The following is a 24,725-nucleotide window of genomic DNA, read 5'->3' on the forward strand; positions in this document are numbered from 1 at the left end:
TCCCCCTGCCCCCATGGGTGTAGAGATTACTTAAAAAATAAAATCTTTAAAAAAGAATGCTACTTTGTAATCGAATCATTTACACAGGATGATTTCAGCAGTATTTTAATTTAGAAATTAGTGGTCAGGGGCACCTAGGTGGTTCAGTCTGTTAAGTGTCCCAACTTTGGCTCAGGTCATGATCTCACGGTTCGTGAGTTCAAGCCCCACATTGGGCTCTGTGCTGACAGCTCAGAGTCTGGAGCCTGCTTCAGATTGTGTCTCCCTCTCTCTGCCCCTTCCCTGCTCATGCTCTGTCTCTCAAAAATAAATAAATATTAAAAAATATTTTTAAAAAAATCAGTAGTAGCAGTCCAAGAAACACCACTTTTATATTTATGTAAACTCAATCTTGATGAAAGAGTTAAAATCAAAAGATACCTAATCAGAGGCTCCCTCTCAAAAATTTCTTAAATCCAGTCACTGCAACTCCCCCGGTTTACTAACCTAAAACTGCAACTCTGACCTTGGACAACCTCATTTATACAAATAAGTATCAATTTCAAATTCTGAGCAGGGAGCAACACTTGAGCAGAGCATTGTGAAGTGCTCTTTGAGGAACTGAAAAAAAATTTGCTAAGAAGTGTCATAGCAGCACTGCCATGATTAATAAATCATAAAGACAACTCCCAAAGCACCTGAAAAAAGAAAAGTCTCATGGGAACCAAGCCTTTATTGTGCAATCCCCTGGCTGGACAGGTTCCTATGAATGAAGCCACATTGGTAGATGTGACCCTTCTTTATGGACTGGGCAGCTTTGCCCAGAGAGAACCTGTTCCACAAGTCACAAGCTGTACTTCAAATGTTGTAAGACAGAGTAGGTAAGAAAGTATACATGTTTCAGAATAATGGAATTTCACTCTTGGGTACAGAAGGTTTTATGCTTAGCGAAATAAGTCAGGCAGAGAAGGACAAATATCATATGTTTGCACATATAGGAGGATTAGGAGGAACTTGATGGAGGAACAAGGGGGAGAAGAAGGGGGGAAATGGTGGGGGAAAGGGAGAGAGGCAAACCATGAGAGACTCTTGAATGCTGACAAAAACTGAGGACTGATGGATGTGGGGGGGAGGGGGGATGGGCATGGAGGAGGGCACTTGTGGGGATGAGCACTGAGTGTTATGTGGAAACTAATTTGACAATAAACTATTTGTAAAAAAAAAAAAAAAAAGAAGGTTTTAATTTTAAAGATAACTAGTAGTGGTCCAACGAACCTTACGTTTATGAAACTTTCAAAAACCGATAACCTCAATACTATTTAAGTTGCAGACCATGCAAAAAGGTGGAAAGCTTCCCAATTTACTCAAGATGACTGGATAATTCACAATTCCCAAACTGTGCAAGGATTGTGATAATCCACAATTCCCAAATTGTGCAAGCAATTACAAAACACACCATGCCAAACTCACTTATTATTATAAATGAAAAAACCTAAAATAAAATATTAGTAAATAGAAGGCAGCAGGACATTCGAAGTACACTATGATCAAGGAAGATTCATTCCAGGAATACAGAGGTGATCATTATTGGGAAAGTATTTATAGATTAAAAGGGAAAAGCCATATGGTTATTTCTATACACGTAATGGCTAACATATTTAATACATGTTCCTGACTAAAAATCTTAGTCAACTAAGGATTTAAGGATTTGATAGAAACTCCTTAATTTAAAAAAGTGTTTATTAGGGCACCTGGGTGGCGCAGTTGGTTACGCACCCTACTTCAGCTCAGGCCATGATCTCACAGTTCGTGGGTTCAAGCCCTGCGTCAGGCTCTGCGCTGACAGCCAGCTCAGAGCCTGGAGCCTGCTTCAGATTCTGTGTCTCCCTCTCTCTCTGGTCCTCCCCTGCTCATGCTGTCTCTCTCTCTCTCTCTCTCTCAGAAATAAATAGAACATTTAAAAAATTTTAAAAGAGTTTATTAGAAACCACCATCCATGCTGGTAAAACAATGAAGCAATTTCTAGTAAAGTTAAGAACAATACAAGGATGCATGTTCTCATAGCTTTATTTAGCATTAGCTAGGCAATTCTAGACGATGTGGAAAGAGGCAAGAACAAAATGAGCTATAAATACCAGGAAGAAAGGGAATAATGCAACTTCCAGTAAATCTAAGAGAATCAACTGAAAACAAATATGAAATCACTTGAAAAAAAAGAGAAAAACAAATACAAATCAAAGGAGTTTGGCAAAGTGTACCCAAATACAAGAGCACAGAAACACTAGTCATTTCCATTAGATCTCTAAGAACAAGTATGGCAGGCTGAAAACGGGCCCCCCAAAATGTCCACATCCACCTGTGACCATGTTACGTTACGTGGAAGAGGGACTCTGCAATCTGATTAAGATAGGGAGATTATCCAGGATTATCCAGATGAGACCAAGGTAGTGACCATGGTCCTCATAAGAGAGAGACAAAAAATCAGGGTTAGAGAGAGATTCAAGGACAAAAGCAAAAACCAATGAGCTTCAAAGATGGAGTATGGGGCCCCAAGCTAAGGAATGTAAGTAAGAAAGGACAAGGAAATGGCTTCTCTCCTCCAGCTTCCAGAATGAAGCAGTAATTTGTCAAACTAGCAATAGGAAACCAAGACAATAAATTACAACAAAAAGGCACAGTGCCCAGCCACTGGTTTCAGAGCTGCCTCTACACATCAGTCCCAGCTGCTGATGCATACTGTGCCCAGCCTCACCCCCCAGCAACACCAGCACACAGCCCCCAGCCACCACAGCGCTTCAGGAAATCCAGTATAGCACTAGCAACCCAGCACATACTTTGCTTACACCACCACTTGCTCTCAAGCTCCCCAGCAGGCATGCCCACCTGCCTGCGGCCCACTAAGGAGAGCAAGCACAGCCCACCTAGACAGAGAATCAGTGCACACAACTGCATCGAATGGCACAGTGACTCAGACACTATCACAGACACAGACTCCACACATAGCAGCACATATAGGATACTCTCCTGTAATGCCAGTTTCTGGTGAACAGGGGGCACTGCCCTGCAGGGCACTCCACGATCTCTTCTTCACTCCTTTCAAGATCAGATGACATAGCTGACTTTCTTAACACAGAGAAACAGCCCAGAGAGGCAGACAAAATGAAGAAATAGAGAAATTTATCCCAAATGAAAGAAGAGGAGAGGACAAGGCCATGGCCAGAGATCCAAGTGAAACAGATGTAAGTAAAATGCCTGATAGAGAATTTAAGGCAATGATCCTAAGGATAATCACTGGACTTGAGAAAAGAGTGGAGGACATGAGTGAGACCCTGAGCACAAATATAAGGAATAACAGCAGAGATAAAAGGCTCAATAAATGAAAAGAGAAACACACTTGATGAAATGAACAGCAGAATGGAAGGAGCAGAAGAATGAATGCTAGTGACCTAGAAGACAGGATACTAGGAAGTAATCAAGCTGAACAAAAGAGAGAGAAAAAAAATTAAGCAAAATGAGAATAGACTTAAGGAACTCAGTGACTCCATCATATGTGATGATATTCATATTATAGGAGTCCCAGAAGAACAAGAGAGAGAAAAGGAGGGAGAGGATTTATATGAAGTAGTAACTGAAAAATTTCCTAATCTGGGCAAAGAAACAGATATCCAGATTCAGAAGTCACAGAGAACTCAAATCAAAATCAACAAAAGCAGACCCACATCAGGACATATTGTAATTAAATGGCAAAATATAGTGGTAAAGAAAAAAATTTTAAAGCAACAAGAAAAAAGAAGATAGTTACTTACAAGGGAAAATCCATATGGCTTAGAGGGGATTTTTCAACAGAAACTTTGCAAGCCAGAAGGGAATGACATGATATATTCAAAGTGCTAAATGGGAAAAATCTGCCGCAAAGGATACTCTATCCAGCAAGGTTATCATTCAGAATAGAAGGAGAGATAAAGAGTTTCCCAAACAAAAACTAAAGTTCAACTAAACCAGCCCTGCAAGAAATATTAAAGGGAACTCTTTGAGTGGAAAGAAGACACCTAAAATGACAGTATAAAGGAAGGAAACACAAAAGTAATAAAAATGAATATTTCTATGAAAAATCAGACAAGAAACTCACAAAATAAAAGACTATAAGGGGTACCTGGGTGGCTCAGTCAGTTAAGTGTCTGACTTTGGCTCAGGTCATGATCTCACAGCCAGTGAGTTCTAGCTCCAAGTTCTAGCCCCACATCGGGCTCTGTGCTGACAGCTCAAAGCCTGGAGCCGGCTTTAGGTTCTGTGTCTCCATCTCTCTCTGTTCCTCCCTTGCTCACATTCTGTCTCCCTCTCTCTCAAAAATAAATAAATATTAAATTTATACATATATTTATATCACATACATATATATAAAATATAATAACATATCTAAAACCAGCAAAAAACAAAACCAGCAAACCATAAGAGAAAGAGATAAATCAGAAAAAATATCAGAAACAACAACAAAACAAGTAATGAAATGGAAAAAATACACATCTATCAATAATTAATTGGGGCACCTGGGTGGCTCAGTTGGTTAAGTGTCCAACTTCGGCTCAGGTCATGATCTCACACTTCGTGGGTTTGAGCCCCATGTTGAGCTCTGTGCTGACAGCCAGCTCAGAGCCTGGAGCCTGTTTCAGATTCTGTATCTCCCTCTCTGTATGAGCCTCCCCTGTTCACACTGTCTCTCTCTCTCTCAGAAATAAAAAAACATTTAAAAAATTTTTTAAATAATAATTACGTTGAATGTAAATGGACTAAACAAACAATCAAAAGACATAAGGTGACAGAATGAATAAAAAAAAAACAAGACCCATCTATATGCTGCCTACAAGAGACTCATTTCAGACCTAAAGACACCTGTAGATTGACAGTGAGGGGATGGAAAAACATCTATCATGCAAATGGATGTCAAAAGAAAGCTGAAGTAGCAATATTTAGATCAGAAAACATAAACTTTAAAACAAAGACTGTAGGGGCGCCTGGGTGGCTCAGACGGTTAAGCATCCAACTCTGATCTTGGCTCAGGTCATGATTTCAGCTCAGGTCATGATCTCACAGTCTGTGGATTCAAGCCCCACACTGGACTCTGTGTTAGCAACACAGAGCCTGCTTGAGATTCTGTCTCTCCCTCTCTCTGCCCCTCCCCTGCTTGTGCACTCGCGTGTGTGCACTCTCCCTCTCTCAAAATAAATAAACTTAGAAAAAAAAGACTGTAATAAGAGTCAAAGAAGGAAACTATATAATAATAAAGGGGACAATCCAACAAGAAGCTATAACAACTGTAAATATTATGCACCTAACATGAGGCACCCAAATACATAAAACCTTTACTAACAGACATAAAGGAACTAACCAATAATAATACAGTAACAGTCAGGGGACTTTAACATCCCACTTATATCAATAGACAGATCATCTCAACACAAAATCAACAAGGAAATTGAGGCTTTGAATGACCCACTGGAACAGATGGATTTAACAGGTATATTCAGAACATTCCATCCTAAAACAGCAGAATATACGTTCTCTGCAAGTACATGGAACATTCTCCAGAATAGATCACATATTAGGCCACGTAACCAGCCTCAACAAATTAAAAAAGACTGAAGTCATACCATGCATCTTTTCTGACCACAGTGCTATAAAAATAGAAGTCAACCACAAGAAAAAATCTAGAAAGAGCACAAAATACATGGAAGTTAAGTAACATACTGCTAAATAATGAATGGGTCAACCAATAAATCAAGAAGAAATAAAAAAAAGTAGGGCACTTGGGTGGCTCAGTTAGTGAAGCGTCTGACTCTGGATTTTGGCTCAGGTCATGATCTCATGGTTCATGGGATTAAGCCCCATGTTGAGCTCTGCACTGACAGCATGGAACTTTCTTGGGAGTCTCTCTGCCCTTCCCTTGCTCTCTTTCTCTTTCAAAATAAATAAAACACTAAAAAAAAAAAGTACATGGAAACAAATGAAAATGAAAACACAACAGTCGAAAACCTGTGGGTGCAGCCACAGTGGTTCTAAGAAGGAAGTTTATATTAATACACGCCTACTTCAAGAAGAAAAATCTCCCATTAACAATGGAACCTTACACCTAAAGAAGCTACAATGACAACAAACAAAACCTAAATCTAGCCAAAGGCAGTAAATAATAAAGATTAGAGCAGAAATAAATGATACTAAAAAAAACAAGAGAACCAATTAATGAAACCAGGACCTGGTTCTCTGGGGGGGAAAAAAAAAAAGTTTAAAACCTTTAGCCAGATTTATCAAGAGAAAAAAAAGAGAAAAGACTCAAATAAAATCACAAATAAGAGAGGAGAAAATAACAACTAACACCACAGAAATGCAAACTCTTGTAAGACAATGTTATGAAAAACTATATGCCAATAAATTATGCAACCTAGAAGAAATGGATAAGTTGCTAGAAACATATAAACCATCACAACTGAAAAAGGAATAAATAGAAAATTTGAACAGACCAATAACCAGCCAAGAAATTAAATCAGTAATCAAAAAACTCACAACAAACAAAAGTTCAGGAGTAGATGGCTTCACAGGTGAATTCCACCAAACATTTAAGGAAGAATTAATACCTATTCCTCTCAAACTATTTCAAAAAAATAGAAAAGTAAGAAAAAGTTCCAAGTTCATTCTAGGAGGCCAGCATTATCCTGATACAAAAACTGGATAAAGATACTGCTAAAAAAGAGAACTACTGGCCAATATCCCTGATGAACATAGACACATAACAATTCTCTTTAAAATACTAGCAAACTGAATCCAACAGTACATTTAAAAAATCATTCACCATGATCAAGTGGGATTTATTCCTAGGTCACAAGTGTGGTTCAATATTCACAAATCAATTAACACGAAACATCACATCAGTATGAGAAAGGATAGAACCATGTGATCTCAACAGATGCAGAAAAAGCATTTGACAAAGTACAACATCCATTCATGATAAAAAACACTCAGCAAAGTAGGTTTAGAGGGAGTATACATGAACATAATACAGGCCTTATGTGAAAAACCTACAGCTAACATCATCCTTAATGGGGAAACACTGAGAGCCTTCCCCTAAAGAACAAGGCAAGGACGTCCATTCTAAACTCTTATTCAACATAATACTTGAAGTCCTAGCCACAACAGACAACAAAAAGAAATAAAAGGCATCCAAATTGCTAGAGAAGAAGTAAAACTTCCATTATTTGCAAATGAGATACACACACACACACCCTGAAAGACTCCACCAAAAAATTGCTAGAACTGATAAATGAATTCAGCAAAGTTGCAGAATACAGAATCAAGATACAGAAATCTGTTGCATTTCTATACATCAATAATGAAGCAGCAGAAAGAGAAATTAAGAAAACAATCCCATTTGCAATTGCACCAGGAATAATAAGACACCTAGGAATAAATCTAACAAAGAGGTAAAAGACCTGTACTCTGGAAACTGTGAAAGAAATGGAAGATAACAGAAATGGAAAGACACTCCCTGCTCACAGACTGGAAGAACAAGTATTGTTAAAATATCCATACTACCCAAAGCAATCTACAGATTTAGTGCAATCCCTAACAAAACATCAACAGCAGTTTTCACAGAACTAAAACAAACAATTCTAAAATTTGTATAGAACCACAAAAGACCTTGAATAGTCAAAGCAATCCTGAAAAGGAAAAGCAAAGCTGGGGGCATCACAATTCTGGACTTTAAGTTTCATTACAAAGCCGTAGTAATCAAAACACTTGAGACTGGCACAAAAAGAGACACACAGATTGATGGAACAGAATAGAAAACCCAGAAATAAACCCACAATTGGATGGTCAATTAATCTTCAACAAAAAAAGGAGAGAATATCCAATGGGAAAAGGACTCTTCAATAAATGGTGCTGGGAAAACGGGACGGCAACATGAAAAAGAAAAGTGCTGGACTGTTTATACCACACACGAACATAAATTCAAAATGGATTAAAGAGGGGCACCTGGGTGGCTCAGCTGGTTAAGCATCCGACTTCAGCTCAGGCAATGATCTCATAGTTTGTGAGTTCAAGCCCCATATAAGGATCTTTGCAGACAGCTCAGAGCCTGAAGCCTATTTTGGATTCTGTGTCTCTCCATCTCTCTGACCCTCCCCTACTTACGCTCTCTCTCTCTCTCAAATATAAACATTAAAAAAATTTTTTTAATGCATTAAAGACCTAAACATGAGAGCCGAAACCATAAAAATCCTAGAAGAGAACACAGGCAGTAACCTTGTTGACATAGACCATAGCAATTTTTTTAAAAAAATATGTCTCCTGAGGCGAGAGAAACAAAAGCAATAAATAAACTATTGGGACCATATTAAACACACACACACACACACACACACTTATTCACAGCAAAGGAAACAATCAACAAAACCAAAGGCAACATACAGAATGGGAGGGGATATTTGCAGATGACATATCTGATAAAGGGTTAGTATCCAAAATATATAAAGAACTTATAAAACTCAATACCCAAAAACCAAATAATCCAATTAAAAAATGAGTAGAAGACATGAACAGACGTTTATACAAAGAAGACATACAGATGGCCAACAGATACATGAAAAGATGCTCATCGTGACTTACCATCAGGGAAATGCAAATCAAAACTATAGTGAGATATCACCTCACGCCTGTCAGAATGGCTAAAATCAACAACACAAGAAATAACAGGTGTTGGTGAGGATGTGGAGGAAAAGGAACACTTCTGCACTGTCAGTGGGAATACAAATTGGTGCAGCCACTGTGGAAAACAGTATGGAGGTTCCTCAAAAATTTAAAAAAAGAACTCTCCTAGGGGCACCTGGGAGGCTCAGTCAGTTAAGCCTCCAACACTTGATCTCAGGTCAGGTCAAATAATCTCAAAGTTTGTGAGATCCAGCCCCATGTTGGGCTCTGCACTGACAGCAAGGAACCTGCTTCAGATTCTCTCTCTCCCTCTCTCTCTCTGCCCCACCCTCTCCCCCCTCTCTTGAGCGCACACGCATGCGCACTTTCTCTCTCAAAAATAAATAAATAAACTTTTAAAAAATAAGAAATAGGAGATGAAGATTAAGGAGTGCACTTGTGATGAGCACCAGGTAATGTAAGGAAGTGTTGAGTTACTATACTACACACCTGAAACTAATATAACACTACATGCTAACTAAAATTAAGACTAAACTTTTTAAAAATTTAATAAAATAATTAAAAGAGCCCTGTCCACAAGAGAAGAAACCACAAACTTCAAATAAAATAGAATAGGAATAGATTTATTAGAAATAAAACTAACTAGAAATGTCCAAGACTTAGGAGGAATTTTTTTCCCCAAAACACAGAAAAGGAAACAATAGAGAAATGCAACATCCATGAATGGAAAAACTAAAAAGTGAACCTTCTTAGAACAGGAAAGTTTACATTCAATAAATACTTAGGAAGTTAACATCTACAGACATGCTTTAGAGGCTAGAGATAAAGTGGAGAGGAAACAAAATTGCTGCACCTAAGGGAATTCATTCCAGTGAAAAAGGCAGAAAATACATAAGCAAACAAAACAAAATATAAAATCTTGCACACTGGTAAAGGCTGAAGAAAAGCAACACAGGAGGCTAGAAGGCATGGAGATGATTTGTGAGCAGAGATCTGACAAATGTGAACGAGTCACCAAGAATGGAGGGAAAGCAGTCAGAGGGAGCTCCAAGGGCTACGTCCCCCATGGAGGAAATCAGCTTGGTACACTCAGGGAACAGAAAGCAATCACTGCTACATTTCTTTGGAAGGATTAAAGAGAACAGCAAAAACACATGGACTTGAAAGAGGACATAGCAGGTATTTGTACCTATTATAAAGCTACAACGGTGTTTCTCCACCTTTTCTCATTACAGCCCCACAAGCAGCCTTTTTACTTTTTTATTAGCTTTTAAATATAATTTATTGTCAAACTGGCTAACGTATAGTATGTAAAGTGTGCTCTTGGTTTTGGGGGTAGATTCCTGTGATTCACCATGTACATACAACACCCAGTGCTCATCCCAACAAGTGCCCTCCTCAATGCCCGTCACCCATCGCCCCCCCCCACACACACCCCTTCAGTTTGTTTTCTGTAGTTAAGAATTTTTTATGGTTTGCCTCCCTTCCTCTACGTTTGTAACCTTTTTCCCTCTTCTCTTCCCCCATAGTCTTCTGTTAAGTTTAAACCCTAGAGGAGAAAGCAGGTAACAACCTATTTGACCTCAGCTGCAGCAATTTCTTGCTCAACACATCTCCAAGGGCAAGGGAATTAAAAGCAGCCTTTTTAAACAGCTTTCCCTAATCTCTCCCCTTCTATAAAAATAGCACCCCAGGGGCGCCTGGGTGGCTCAGTCAGTTAAGCATCGGACTTCAGCTCAGATCATGATCTCGAGGTTTGTGAGTTTGAGCCCTGTGTTGGGCTCTGTGCTGACAGCTTGGAGCCTGGAGCCTGCTTCAGATTCTGTGTCTCCCTCTCTCACTGCCCCTCCCCTGCTCATGCTCTGTCTCTCAAAACTAAATAAATGTTTTAAACAATTTTTAATAAAAAAATGCCCCCAGATATGCTGTATGTTTCTTATATACTATATGTTTATCTATGCTTCATATATAAAAAGAACAAAATTCCCTCACCCCTCAAGAACCAATTTTTGTCTCCTTGTGGGTGATCTTGCCCCCAGGGGTGACATCACCCCCACTGAGAATATACTAATTAAATAGATCTGTCTCACTGGTTAATTTCAGCTGCATCTTGGTCAGAGAGCAACTCTCACTCTAGGTCCCCTTCTCTCCACTCAGGGGGCTTAAGGTTCAACCACAGGCAGGTTGAACCCATAATGTGTTCACTGGGGAGAAAAGGATTCCCAGGAGAGCCAGTCCCGAATCTCTTCCTACCCTGCTCTCTAACCCCTTTGCTAATGGAAAGCACATGCCCCGTCCCTCATACTAATATTCCTTCCCTGCTTCATTTTAAGTGGTCACTCTGCCTACTTTTTCTCTCCTTTACCCCATCCAGAAGGCTAACCTAATCTAGAATCCTGAAGTTGAAAAACCAGACCTGCAAGAATGCCTCGGAGAAAAGAAGAGTTGGTTCCTAGTTCATCCACTTCAATGAAACTTTGTTTCTGCTTCAGTAAGTAATGTGAGGGAGCAACTCTGGGCAAAATCAGTCATTACTTCCTCTGTGCTCCCAGAGTACTTGCAAATACCTCAATTACATATTATGCACTGTATTATTATTGATTCTATTGCCCCAACTCCTTGCGGGGAGAGACTATGGCTCGTTTATCTCTGCACTCCTGATGTCCCAGATGGTGGCAGGCACAGCATTCCTGGTGGTTTAAGTGTAAACAATCATCAATAAGGGGAAAACTGAACAAATGGTATCATATGAACTCAATGAAATACCGGTACTCTAAGACATGGTGTCTGCCTTCAATATGTATTTAATCTAGAAGAAGAGTTATACCATATATCTGTATAATAAAAATACAAGGGCATATATAATAAATGTCATAAAGCAAATGTAAATAATAGTTAACATTGCATAGATGCTTATTGTGCATCAGGTATTATGCTGGTTCCCCCAAACCCACTTAGTTTCACAACAAACCCATGATATAGGTATTGCTACTCCCATTTTTACAGTTAGAGCAACTTAGGCACATAGAGGTTAATTTGCCCAAAGGCATACAGAGAGTAGGAGATCTGAGATTTGAATTTGACAGCCTGACTCCAGAGGGCCTGTGCCAAACTATTACCTATACTTCCGCCTAGAGCAAAGTCTAGGAATTCAGAAAGAAGATTTACTTTCAGTTGGAGAGACTGTGGAATAAGGGATGATGGGAATATTAGGAACTAAGTAGAAAAGGGGGAGGGGATTCCAGGTAGAAGGAACAGCATGAGCAAAGATATGGGGGTGGAAAAGTTAGTACTTGAGAATTCATTCTAGATTAGCGCTGCAATTTGTTCAAGGATAATGGTGGCCAGTTAAATCCAAATCTCTCAACACCTTTCCCAAAATCTTCTTCAGATCAACAAGAAGAACAAATAAAACAACATAAAACTGGTGCTGTCATAATAACCAGAAGACAGAGAATATAAGAAACTTTAAGTTAGCTTTTAATAGAAGAAAAAATACCAAATTCCAGTAAAGCTATTTCTCAACCTCCCACAAGTCACTGAGAGAGATCCAGAAGAGCAGGGAAAAGAAAAGAGGGAAACAAGGGGACTGAACATGAGCTAGATTCACTCCTAGAAAGAGAAATTCCAACTTCAGCGTGAAAATACTGAAAGGAAGATCTGGGGTACCACAGTACTGTCTGCAAGCAAAGGGTGAAAGTCTTAAGACACTTCCAGTAGTGGTATGAAAAGGCATTGCTTCGGGGAAAGAAGATGACTCAATGGAAAGAACTGGTGTCCTGTGGAGACTAAGCAGTTATGGGAAAAAGCAAGGGGGAATGCAAGATCCTACAAGGCAAAAGAGAACCCCAAAATAAAAGAATATACAATTCATCCCCACTCTCACCAAAAAAACAACAAAAATATTCTTTAAAGAAACTGCACTTCATTAAGTAACAGATGAGGGCACTCTTAACCTAGAAGTATTATTAACCATTCTAAACTACCAATTGTTATGTAATTAATATACAAAAGCAGTGTTCCTTTAAAAAAAAGATGAGAAGGTGATAATCAAAATATTTCAGCTTGTGAAAAACTCTACAATTTTTAAATAACCCCCGAACCAGAATTAAAGGGGGAAAAAAACACTGTATAACATAATTAATTGAAATTAATATCCTCAAATAAGCACTGTGGGTCAGAAATTCAAAAACTAAGAACAGAAATAGACACAAAGCAGACAGAAAATGAGACGAAAGTGACTGAATTCAGGAAATAAACAAAAGGAAAAGACAAATTTGTATCAGAAATAAAGCTAAAATGTCATCGGACCCAAAGAAGGGTAGATTAGAATAAAAATTTAATAAGGGGCATTGAAGAAATACAAGAAAACAACCAATAAGAAAAAAATGATGCTAAAAATTAACAAGAAGCAAAATTCAAGTGGTTGAAATGGAATATAAGCAGAGATCCAACATATGTATAATTGAAGTCTCTAAAGAAAAGGAATATTAAAGCAGAATATTTAAAGCTATAATCGAGGATAAGTTCACAAAAATAAAAAGACCTGAATATAAATACTGAAAGGACTCACTCTCTACCTGAGAAAGTTCATCCAGAATAATCAAATCTAAGACATAGCCAAATTGTTATTACACTTTAAAGACAAAGAAAAAATCCCCAGCATCTTCACTCAAAGAAATAAACAAATAAGATCCAAAGTCAAGAGTTAAGTGGCATCAGACTTCTCAAAAGTTACATAAAAAGCAAGGCAATAAAAGAACCGAATTTTAAGAAAACTCAAATCAAGAAATGTGAACCAAGAATTTTATATGCAGCCAACTATCTTTCAAGTATCAAGTCCATAGAGAGTTTTAAAATCTATATACATACAGGGGCACCTGAGTGGCTCAGTTGGTTAAGTGTCTGACTTTGGCTCAGGTCATGATCTCACGGTTTGTGGGTTCAAGCCCCACGTCAGGCTCTGTGCTGATAGTGCATGCTCACATGCTCTCTCAAAATAAAAAACAAATAAAAATAAAGCTCATATACATATAATATTCCATATACACAAGATCTAACTATATGCTGTGTACTAGAGGGACACCTAAAACAAAGTGATGCAGAAATACTAAATACAATATGATGGACAATAGTAGAGCAGACAAATGGAAACCATTAGAAAGTAAGGGTTCCAATCCCCACATAAGTAGAGTTCAAGTCAAAAAGTCTTAAATATGGGGCGACTGGGTGGCTCAGTCAGTTAAGCTTCTGACTCCAGCTCAGGTCATATGATCTCAGTCTGTGGGTTCAAGCCCCACATTGGGGCTCTGTGCTGACAGCTCAGAGCCTGGAGCCTGCTTCGGATTCTGTGTCTCCCTCTCTCTCTGCCCCTCCCCGACTCATGCTCTGTCTCTCTCTGTCTCAAAAATAAATTAAAAAAAAATTTTTTTAAAGTATTAAATATGACAAAGAACACTTTTTAATGCAAAAGGCCACAATTCACAATGAAGACAAAATGCAACCACCTTTATAAAGTAAAAGAAAACATAAGAAGGAATATAATAAATATGAAAGCAGAAATTAATGATGTAGTTGAGCATGGGTCAGCAACTTTTTTTTTTTTTTTTAAGTAGGCTTTACACCCAGCTTGGAGCCTGGGGCTTGAACTCACAACCCTGAGATCAAGACCTGAGCTGAGATCAAGAGTCAGATGCTTGACAGACTGAGGCACCCAGGTGCCCCTAGCAACTTCTTCCTATGGAGGGTCAAATTGTAACTATTTTAGCAAAAATTTTCTCGTCCAGTTCTGTCACAATGACTCAACACTGGCTTTGTAGCACAAAAGCAGCCATAGACATTATGTAAATAAATGGCTCAGGCTTTAGTGTCCAGTAAAATTTTATGATAGAAGCAGGCGACAGGCCAGATGTGGCCCACAGGCTATTAAAAAAAAACAAAACATCTAATTAATAAAACAAAACTTAGCTTTTTGAAAATAATAGACCAACTGCTAGCTAACTTAATCTAGAAAAAAAGGAAGAAAATACAAATAGAGGGAGAAATACTCATTGAGAGAGAAGAAAATTCAATAAGTTAAATGAGGGGCGCCTGGGTGGCTCAGTCGGTTGGGCGTCCGACTTCGGCTCAGGTCATGATCTCGCGGTCCATGGGTTTGAGCCCTGCATTGGGCTCTGTGCTGACAGTTCAGAGCCTGGAGCCTATTTCAGATTCTGTGTCTCTGTCTCTCTCTGCCCCTCCCCAGCTCATGCTCTGTCTCTCTCTGTCTCAAAAATAAATAACCAGTAAAAAAAAAAAAAAAATTTTTTTTAAGTTAAATGAAACTCCTTTGCAGACTGCTCTGCAAATAAATTTAAAAACAGAGAAAATGGGTTATTCCTAGGAAAATACAGTTTTCTAAAACTGACCCCATTAGACATAAAATGTTTAAACAGATGATTTTCCATACAAAAAAAAGCTGTGACAGTTATCAAGGAACTACCCCCAAAGAAAAGCCCCATGCCTGGACTGTTTCAAGGGGAAATTTGACCTAACTGTCAGAGACCAGATAGTCCAAATATTATGTGAATTGTAATGAAGAAGGAAACCTTTCAAATAATTAAGGGCATAATGATGAAGGAAATCTTTCAAATTCTTATTATGAAGCAAGGAAAATACTAATGCCTAAACCTGATAATGATGGTACAAAACAGAGAAAAAACTATAAACCAGTATCACTCATGAATACTGGTGGAAAAATGCTAAAGAAAATATTAGTGAACACAATCCAACACCATAGAAAAAAATAAATATACCATCAAGTAGGATTTATTTTAGGTAGAGAGAAGGGGGAGGGGTGGGAGTGACATGAGACGGAAATTTGAAATCTCAAAATTTAAAAGTTAAAAGGAAGTGAAATAAAAAAGAATACACTGTAGTTAGCTTTCCTTTGCATTGTATTAATGGACATTTTAGACTCAGGAGTAAGTGATCTTTTCTGATTTCAGCCTAGGAGACAAGAGTCTTGGAGTCTCTATATGCATGATTAAAATATGGAAGTCCTGAAATGAGTAAGATGATCCACTGCCTCCAAAGCCATTTTAGGACCCATTCAGTGAAGGGCACCAATGTTAAAGAGCCTATTCATCTTTCTTTGACCCATGGGTATGATACTACCTAGCTGGATCTACAATGTCATTATATTATTTTACAATAAACAACCATTGGGGCACCTAGGTGGCTCAGTAAGTTAAGTGTCTGATTTCAGCTCAGATCATAATCTCACGGTTTATGAGTTTGGGCCCTGCATTGGGCTCTGCACTGACAGTGCAGAGCCTGCTTGGAATTCTCTCTCTCTCTCTCTCTCTCTCTCTCTCTCTCTGCCACTTCCCTACTCAAGCTTTCCATGAAAGAAAGAAAAAGAGACAGAGAAAGAAAAGAAAAGAAAGAGAAGAGAAAGAACCATTTGCTTTCCCCATTTTTGGCATATTGCAAATGATTGGGTACTCCATGCAAAATACATGCCAATTTTTGGCTCAACCAGCTCCAAGTATGAGCTTCTCAGACTGATGCTTTATAAAAGAAGCAGAAAGACTTCAGACATAACTCTCCTACCACAGAATACTGTTATAATATTTACCATTTTGTAGGAAACTGTCAGAAACAATGTTACATTTTTAACTTTTTGTTTAGACTTTAATTCTGTAAACAGGAATCATGGGGAAAGTTTTATAAGGTCAACACAGATCTCAAATTATGTGTGCTGTTAGAAAACTTGTATCATAAACCCCCTTAACAGGGGCGCCTGGGTGGCTCAGTCAGTTGAGCATCTGACTCTTGATTTCGGCTCAGGTCATGATCCCAGGGTCATTGGATCAAGACTCGTGTCAGGCTCCATCGAGCTGAGTGTGGAGCCTGCTTGAGATTCTCTCTCTCTTCCTCTGCCCCTCCGCCCTCTCCACTGCTCACGCTTTCTTTCTCTCTCTAAAATAAATAAATTTTAAAAATAAAATAAACCACTTTAACAGTCATGGTTTCCTACCAGACAACAGAGAGAAGACTATAATGCTTCCCTCTTCTTTTGATTTTTTAGAAAATGTACAAACAATATTTTAGAAGTAACAGTGTATGCACTCCTCTGCTAAAGAGAACAGAAAAATAAGAGATATCTTATTCATAAATGTTATAGTTTTTAAAACCCTAATCAGGAGCAGCCTAAATGGACAGTTGGCTTTGCAGGGGAAATAGCATCAGAAAGAATGGCTAAGCATCAACTGTTTTGAAAACAAAGTTACTATTTTTACAACTGTTCTATAAACAGTGGTATCATTTTATCATCCTTTGGTTGTCCTTGATGTACATTTTGCAAACAGTTTATCTTACAAAGAACAAGAAGATAAAAAGTTGTTCAGACAGGAGTTTTATTGTTACTTTGTTGAAATTTTTCTTAAGGCAAATTTGGTATTTGGTTACACCTACCATGAAATTTGCAGGCTTAGAGTATTATGTGATGATATTATGTGGGGAGAAATCGGGGGTGTGGGGGAGGGTTCAATCACTAATTCAACTGTGCAGGGCAAATTCAGACAATTCCCTTGGTTCAGCTCCACAGGCTCAGCCTTCTAAGAGAGGTGGACAGCCTTCTGTTCAGACACACGTCCCTGTTATTCAACACAGAACCACTGGTCCCTCAGTACTAAAAAGAGAGAACAGTCTCAGGCTCAGGGACACCTACCATGTATCAGATCTGCACTGAGAGAAAAATATTTAGGACACATGGACTCCAGCCATTCCTCTGCATAATCTAAATAATCTAATCCTCTCCTGAATCAAGCCAGATCAGCGGAGCACAAGCATTTTTAAGACATCTTTCCTTATCTATCCCACACTCAATTGTGCTTTCCTATAATATAATGAGCCATGCTGACAAGCACTAAAAGAAACATCCTCATAAAGTGCTGCTAATACATTACACTATGAAACTCCCTGGAATCAGAAATTCCTATCTAATCACATTGTTGAAAAAAATTGTACTTCTCCCGAGAAACACTGCTTTGCTGCTACCTGACGACAATGTAATGGCTCCCTTTCTGATTGGATGGGTCGAAAACTAAAACTAGAATACAAGGGGGCAAGATGGCGGAGAAGTAAGGAGCTCTGTACTTGCACTCGCGCCCATACATCACACAGAAAAGATCTGAAGCCATTGGAAACCTTACAAAACCTGAGAGATTGGGAGAAAAAGGATGCAGAATCCACCGAGAGAGCCTTCTAACGTGAGTNGAAAAAATAAAAATAAAAATAAAAAATTATATACATAAAAAAAAGACAAAAAAAAGAAAACTATAACTAAATTTATGAGCCACGAATGAACAAAGAAGTTCTAAGGATATGGATTATTCTTAACAATACTCCAACATACTTTGTTATGTCCCTGACTTTGTTTTCATTCTTCTTTAGCTGACATATCCAACTCATTTCATTTTCTATACCCAGGCAGATCACTTAAAAGTTTTTCCTAGAAAACAAAGATGGGATATAAATAAATACTCTTTTCTGTAAAAAAATTCTATGTTTAAAAAATGTAATGTTTATTTATTTTTGAAAGCAAAGGAGACAGAGTGCAAGCAGGGGAGGGGCAGAGAGAGAGGGAGATATAGAATCCAAAGCAGGTTCCAGGCTCCAAGCTGTCAACACAGAGCCCAACACAGGGCTCAAACTCACAAACCCTGAGACCATGACCTGAGCTCGTCAGATGCTTAACCGCCTGAGCCACCTAGGAGCCCCTCTCTTGCTTCAAAATTAAAAAGAAAACGAAATAAGAGAAAGAAATTTGGATATTGAAATAAGTGAATTTGAAGGAACCTAAAATTGCTTTCCTAAAATAGATTCAGAACAGAACTTTCCTGTTCAACTTTGTAACATTGCAGAGGTCAATAACCTTGCTCAAGTGTGTTAAAGGTTACTATTTACCTGTCTTCCAATTCCACAAAGGAAGAAGACAGTTGTGGCCTCTCTCCACTCCCTAGTCACTAATCCTCAAGGATGGAACAGTAAATATGTAATCTGACTGGTAGGACACTACCATTCCTTGGGTCACATTTCCTAATGGGTAGAGTTCATATATCACACGTCAAACAAGACACATATTCTTACTTTCTGGGACCTACCTGTTCTCACGTACAAGGGGCACATATATCTCCAGTCTCCAAGAGGCAAGCAACTGGTTTCTGCCCATTGCCCTTTCCTCGGCTTTTCAACCAGAGTCTGGGTGGCTAAGCCAGGGGAGGGTCCTCGGCAGATCCAATGGCCCATACTTCTGAGGGAAACAGAGTAGGAAGCTCCATTTGGCCACATACCTAAGTCTCATTCTCTAATATAACTTTTACTGGAAATTCTGTGTTGGGGGTAGTTACCTGGGAACTTGCCCAGGCAATAGAGTTGATACTTCTTATTTGTCATTCTATGGAAAGGATGGGTAAGATCCAGTCTGTCCCATCTGCAAAATGTAGATACACTGACTGGACCCTGAGTTTATATAAAGACAAGAGTTATCATGGGGAAGCAAAGCACCATGAGGGAAAATGGAGATTCTCAGTCTCTGTAGATGAAACTGCAGGAATAGATGAGGTAGATTATTCGATTATCAGGAAAACTTCACAAACCAGGAAAAACGTCAACATGAGTTCTTAGGCATGAGCACACTATTATTTTTGGCTACCACTTTTTTTTTTTTGCCCTTTTTGTTTGTTTGTTTTTTGCCTTTCTATCACTTTACCATGTCTTTACATTCAAGAAAGGGCCTTTAAATTACCCAGGAGTAGCTAAGGTCTATATGGTCAGAGCAGTGCTACTCACAATGTGGACCCGCAGCACCACCGAGGCCTGGGAGCCTGCCAGAAATGAAAATTTAATGTCCCCACTCCAGATCTACTGAATCTGAACCTCTAGGGTGCAGCTCAGGCACCTGTGTTTTATTTAGTTCTTCTGGTTATTCTTATGTTATCACAGAAATTCAGATTGGGGATTCTACAGCAAGGATTTTTTTTTTTTTTGCATTAAAGTAGATAAAATCCAGTGGGATTATTACAAACTCAAGTACTAAGAAGTAATTATAAAAGATATAATGCCTAGAACCCTCTGTTTCTAGAAATGAGATTTGCCAAGTCTCCAAAAAAGAGTAATAAAATCAGTTTACAAAACAGATTTTGTTCTTGCACATAGGACAAGATTAGGAGAGAATGAAGTGAAGAAAATCACATCAAGGAGAAAAAATTTGAAATCTTGTTGGTCCAGCTGGAAAAATAAGTGATGAGAAAATACATCCAAATGTAACAGCTCTAAAGAGTCTAGAAAAGATGGGGATCTTTACTAGGTTGAACATAGAAGCTCAAGGTCATCAAAGAGAAGAACAGAGGGACTCTTGGTGGACAGAAGAAAATGACACCTACCCCAACAGGTGCCCAGATTCGGGTATCGTTCTATCAAGAAGGGTCTTCTTAACATTGAAATAGGGAAACCAGGGTCAGCATTAATGGAGAACTCCTCAGTAACTGGAATTGTGATGCTATGTAGTTAGAGGAAATGTGGACATACTGGGGTACCTGGGTGACTCAGTCAGTTAAGCATCTGACTCTTGATTTTGGCTCAGGTCATGATCTCACGGTTTGTGGGATCGAGCCTCATGTCAGGCTCTGTGCTGGCAGCACAGAAGCTGCTTGGGATTCTCCCTCTCCCTCTCTCTCTGCCCCTTCCCAACTCATGCGTCTGTACACGCTCTCTCAAAATAAATAGTAAATAAACTTTAAAAAAGAAAGAAAATGTGGACATATTTAAGAAGAGAATGACTAGAAAAATCAGTGCAGTATTCTTCACATATCATTAAATTAGTTTCAGGCGGCACTGTTCATGTAGCTGGAACAGCAAGGATAGCTCGGGCTCTGCGGACACCTGCCTGGGAAGTGCAGGGAGTTAGAACTTGAGGAAGAAGGAACAGAAAAACAGGTGCGTTAAGGAGGATCCAAGGAGAAGGACAGTTGATCAGACCCAGGCCTGGGTTATAGGCTGCACTGAACAGAAATATATACCTCCTAATGATATTAAAGGTGAGCAGGATGTATTTGAGCACGGGATGATGCTGGCAGATCCAGAACTCTCTGGCATCCTTCTCTATGGAGACTTCACTGGCCAAAGGAGTATGTCAGGAGAACAAAACTGTAAATGTGAAAACAAAAGCAAATATAGGGAAGGAAAGTACTAATACCTAGCAAAAAGGAATTGGCCAGACCTGGCGATAGAAAGTGGGAAATGGCAGGTTGAAAGCTTACAGTGGGAGTCATCAGAGGGAACTGATGCTGGAGGCTTAGTCCCTGCAGAAAAGGAACTGGTGGCCGGAAGGGCTGCTGCAGTGCCCAGCAAGGAAGCCAGGTGGCTGAGTCTTTAAAAAGCCAGTTCTAAAGAAAGGTGGGGCCTCGGCGAACACCACTAACCAAGTGCACTTCCCGCACCTCATTAGACCAGTTAAAGTACAAGTTCCAGAAACTCAAAGCAGCTCAAGGATCAGCTGAGGATAATTCTCCAGGTGACAAATGTGAAAACTCCTAACCACGAAGCCACACTCAGAGGCAAGGCATTCAGTAATAAGAACCGCAGGAGCTCAGAACTAAAATGATTCTCAAGATCTTTCTGGGGAGAGAGAAATTGAGAGAAAAGGGCAGGAAACTGCGACAGTGAAGGAGGCATGCAAGACAGTGCAGTTCATTTGAAGACTTTCCCACTCTTCCTCCCACTATACTGTGGGGTACCCTGCCCATAAAACAACGAGGCTCTTTCACTAGAGATCAAAATCTTCAGCAATGGATAGAAGCAGGGCCTGGAGGAGAAATGAAAACAAAAAGGTGCTAAATACCTGGAGCCACCGTGGCAAAATTCTAATTTTCAAGGGAAGATTTCCTCCCCACAAAAACATATGGCAAGACTCCTGTCAGACAGAATCCAAGTAACTTTATGAGAAGAGACCATTCCCCAAACTAAGTTCTAATTCACAAGTGGTAGACTCCAAATTGCTTGGGAACCTATAGAAGCTGAAAGATCACATGCTGGATTATACTTACCAACGGTAATTTGGGATCCACATTGTAAAGGAGAAGGTAACAATGGGTTTCCTTTCTGAATTTGACACAATGGGACCCTGATTATATTCAAGCTACAGTTTAGACCTCACCTCCTACCACTTTCTCCAGCTCACCCTGCTCCAGCCATATTAGCTTCCATGATGTTCCTAGAACATGCCAAGGACATGCCTCTCTCAAGACTTGGTCACTTGGTGCCCACCTTATGCATGGCTTACTCCCTCACTTCCTCCAGACCTGTGCTCAAATGTCACTTTATAATAGAGGCCTTCCCTGACTATTCGTTGTCACACCCTCTGCCTTGCTTTATTCTTCATTTTAATACTAAGCCCCACCTAACATCTGATTTATTTCCTTACTTGTTCATCTCTCTCCACCCTGACCCCCTGACTCCAAGTCCATGACAGCTGGGACTGTTATCGCTGGTACAATGTCAGCTCTCAGAACCTGCCTGACACATAGTAGATAAGAGATAAACAAGCATTAAATGAATGCATTTATGCATCCATGACATTGGAAGTTTTTGTTCACGGTCCAAAGTTGACAAAAGCAAGGTGGGTCTGGGCTGACTAGGCACTGGGTTCGGAGAACATAATTTTGCTTTCTTCTTTTGAGTAACTAAATGATTAGTGAGAAGCAGCAGAAGTTCTGATTAAGAATGAGGGCCCTGGAGCCCGACTGACTGTGTTCAAATCACTAGGTTTGTGATCTTGGACAAATTGTTTAACTTCTCTGAACCTCATGATCTTTGTCTCTAAAATGGGAATAATGGGGCACCTGGGTGGCTCAGTTGGTAGAGCATCTGACTCTTGAGCTCAGCTCAGGTCATGATCTCATGGTTAGTGGGATCGAGCCAACATGTCAGCACTGAAGCTTGCTTGGGAGTCTCTCTCTCCCTTTCCCTCTGCCCTTCCCTCACGCTCTCTCTCTTTCTCTTTCAAAATAAATAAACTTAAAAAAAAATTTTAATGGAGGTAAACTTAACCACTTCCAAGTGTACAATTTAGTGACATTTAGTAAATTCACAGTGTTGGGCAAACATCACATAATTCTGTTTTTCTTTCCTCAGAGCAATGGTGAGTCTGGGGGAGAAGCATCAGGAAAGTAGGAGCAGGACCTACCTGTCCAACTGCCTTCCTTCAAAGGCGGCAGCCCCTCCGCTCCTCAATTTGTCTGTGAAACCCAATGGATTAAAGAACAAAACAGTTCTGTGACCCTTCCCACTAGAGAAAGCTGTGGAGTTGACACAGCTCGCCTCTATCTGGCTTCCTCACAAGGCCACACAGCCCTTTCCTAAGAAGCTTGACCTTCATTAGCCCACTGCTCTCTATGCCAAGTTCATGTGCTCATACATGGACCAGTCATAAGGCCTCTTTGTCCCAGCTCACATTTCTGATCTCCTGGAATTTGGTTCTAATTGCCCATAATGACTACACTTGCAGCTCCACTATCTTCAAGTTGGGGGAAGAGACAGAAGGCCTTACAGGTATTTTCAATCCATCACTGTCAGAGAGCCCTAACTAACACAGCCCATTCCTGATCTGCACCCTCTAGGAGCCAGAACCCCTACGCGGAAGGGAGTAGGTGGGAAGTTCAGGCGCTCCGAAGCCCAAAGAAAGTTAGTAGTCATTAGAACTAGAACCCAAGTCTCTTGCCTCCCAGATGAGCATTCTTTATGCTCCCCCACCTTGTGCAATTCACGTATTTCACTTGTCCTGAGCCACAAAACAGAAAGACACGCACACCTACCTGGTGTGGTTGTCATTGTTATTTCCGCCGAGTGCTGCTCAGAAGGTCCCAGTAGAGTGATAGTCACTGTGTAATCTGCTGCTGGGTGCAGGTCTAAACACACTACCGGAGCTTGTTCCCTCGTTGTGAAGTTAAATGACACGGCATGGTAAAAATTATTCAGATACCACTTTTGACCCAGAACTTTAAACTGTCATGAGATTAAAAGAAAGCGTTGCATTAAATTTCCTGTCGGCTTGCAGATATCTAGACTATAACCAAAATGGAGATAAAGTAAGAAGGTTCGTTCTATTAGTCCTCACCCACTTAGAAGCATTTTTAATACCACAGCAAGCTAACCCGGGATGGACTTTACAGAGCTACCCGACCTATCCTATTCAACCTCCCCCTCTACCAGCTCCAGGACAGAGCTGAAGATGCATAACTGCATCTCAGATGAACAAAATGTAGGCTACTCTAAGGTAACCCCTTGAGGGGCGCCTGGGTGGCTTAGTCGGTTAAGCGTCCGACTTTCGCTTAGGTCATGATCTCGCAGTTTGTGGGTTTGAGCTCTGCGTCGGGCTTTGTGCTGACTGCCAGCTCAGAGCCTGGAGCCTGTTTCAGTCTGTAACTCCCTCTCTCTCTGACCCTCCCCTGCTCACACTGTCTCTCTCTCTCTCTCCTAGAAATAAAACATTAAAAAAAATTTTTTTAAGGTAACCCCTTGATATCCTCCCCGGTAAAGATTGCACTAGAGGGGGCAACTGGGTGGCTCAGTCAGTTGAGTGTCTGACTTTGGCTCAGGTCATGATCTCACAGTGTGTGAGTTCAAGCCCCTCATCAGGCTCTGCACTCGGAGCCCACTTGGGATTCCCTCTCTCCCTGTCTCTCTACCCCTCCCCCACATGTACTTTCTCTCTCAAAATGAATAAACTTAAAAATGTTTTAAAAAATACTTTCAAAAGTTAAAAAAAATACTTTGCAAGACTGCATTGGAGCTATTGGGCAAAGTTCTTTTATTTTCACTCATCAAGAATCCACTGACAAGCCTCACAAAGTAGAATTTTTGAACTTTATGAGGACTCCTCCAACTTGTGCACTAAAGCAACTGTGCAGTGGTCCTTCACGTGATCCTTCCTATTAGAGCTCTACTAAAAGAGTTTTTGGCCCATGGATTCATCATGCATTCTGTTAACCCAATAATACACT

At 39.8% G+C, this 24,725-nt stretch overlaps 1 protein-coding gene across 7 annotated transcripts in view; it reads right to left on the bottom strand.

Annotated features, from left to right (window-relative positions):
* The window catches only part of SUSD1 (sushi domain containing 1), a 213,353-nt gene that overhangs the window by 128,203 nt on the left and 60,425 nt on the right, over positions 1 to 24,725 (bottom strand). For all 7 annotated transcript variants that reach the window (XR_013336457.1, XR_013336458.1, XR_013336461.1 and 4 more), the window contains exon 9: positions 23,538 to 23,727. Coding sequence is in view for 1 of the 7 variants with exons in the window: in XM_077769870.1 (XP_077625996.1) it covers positions 23,538 to 23,727 (190 nt within the window). In the remaining 6 variants the exon portion in view is untranslated. The remainder of the gene's footprint in view (positions 1 to 23,537; positions 23,728 to 24,725) is intronic.

The sequence above is a fragment of the Crocuta crocuta genome, unplaced genomic scaffold, assembly GCF_008692635.1.
Source record: "Crocuta crocuta isolate KB4526 unplaced genomic scaffold, BGI_CrCroc_1.0 scaffold95, whole genome shotgun sequence".
Lineage (NCBI taxonomy): Eukaryota > Metazoa > Chordata > Mammalia > Carnivora > Hyaenidae > Crocuta > Crocuta crocuta.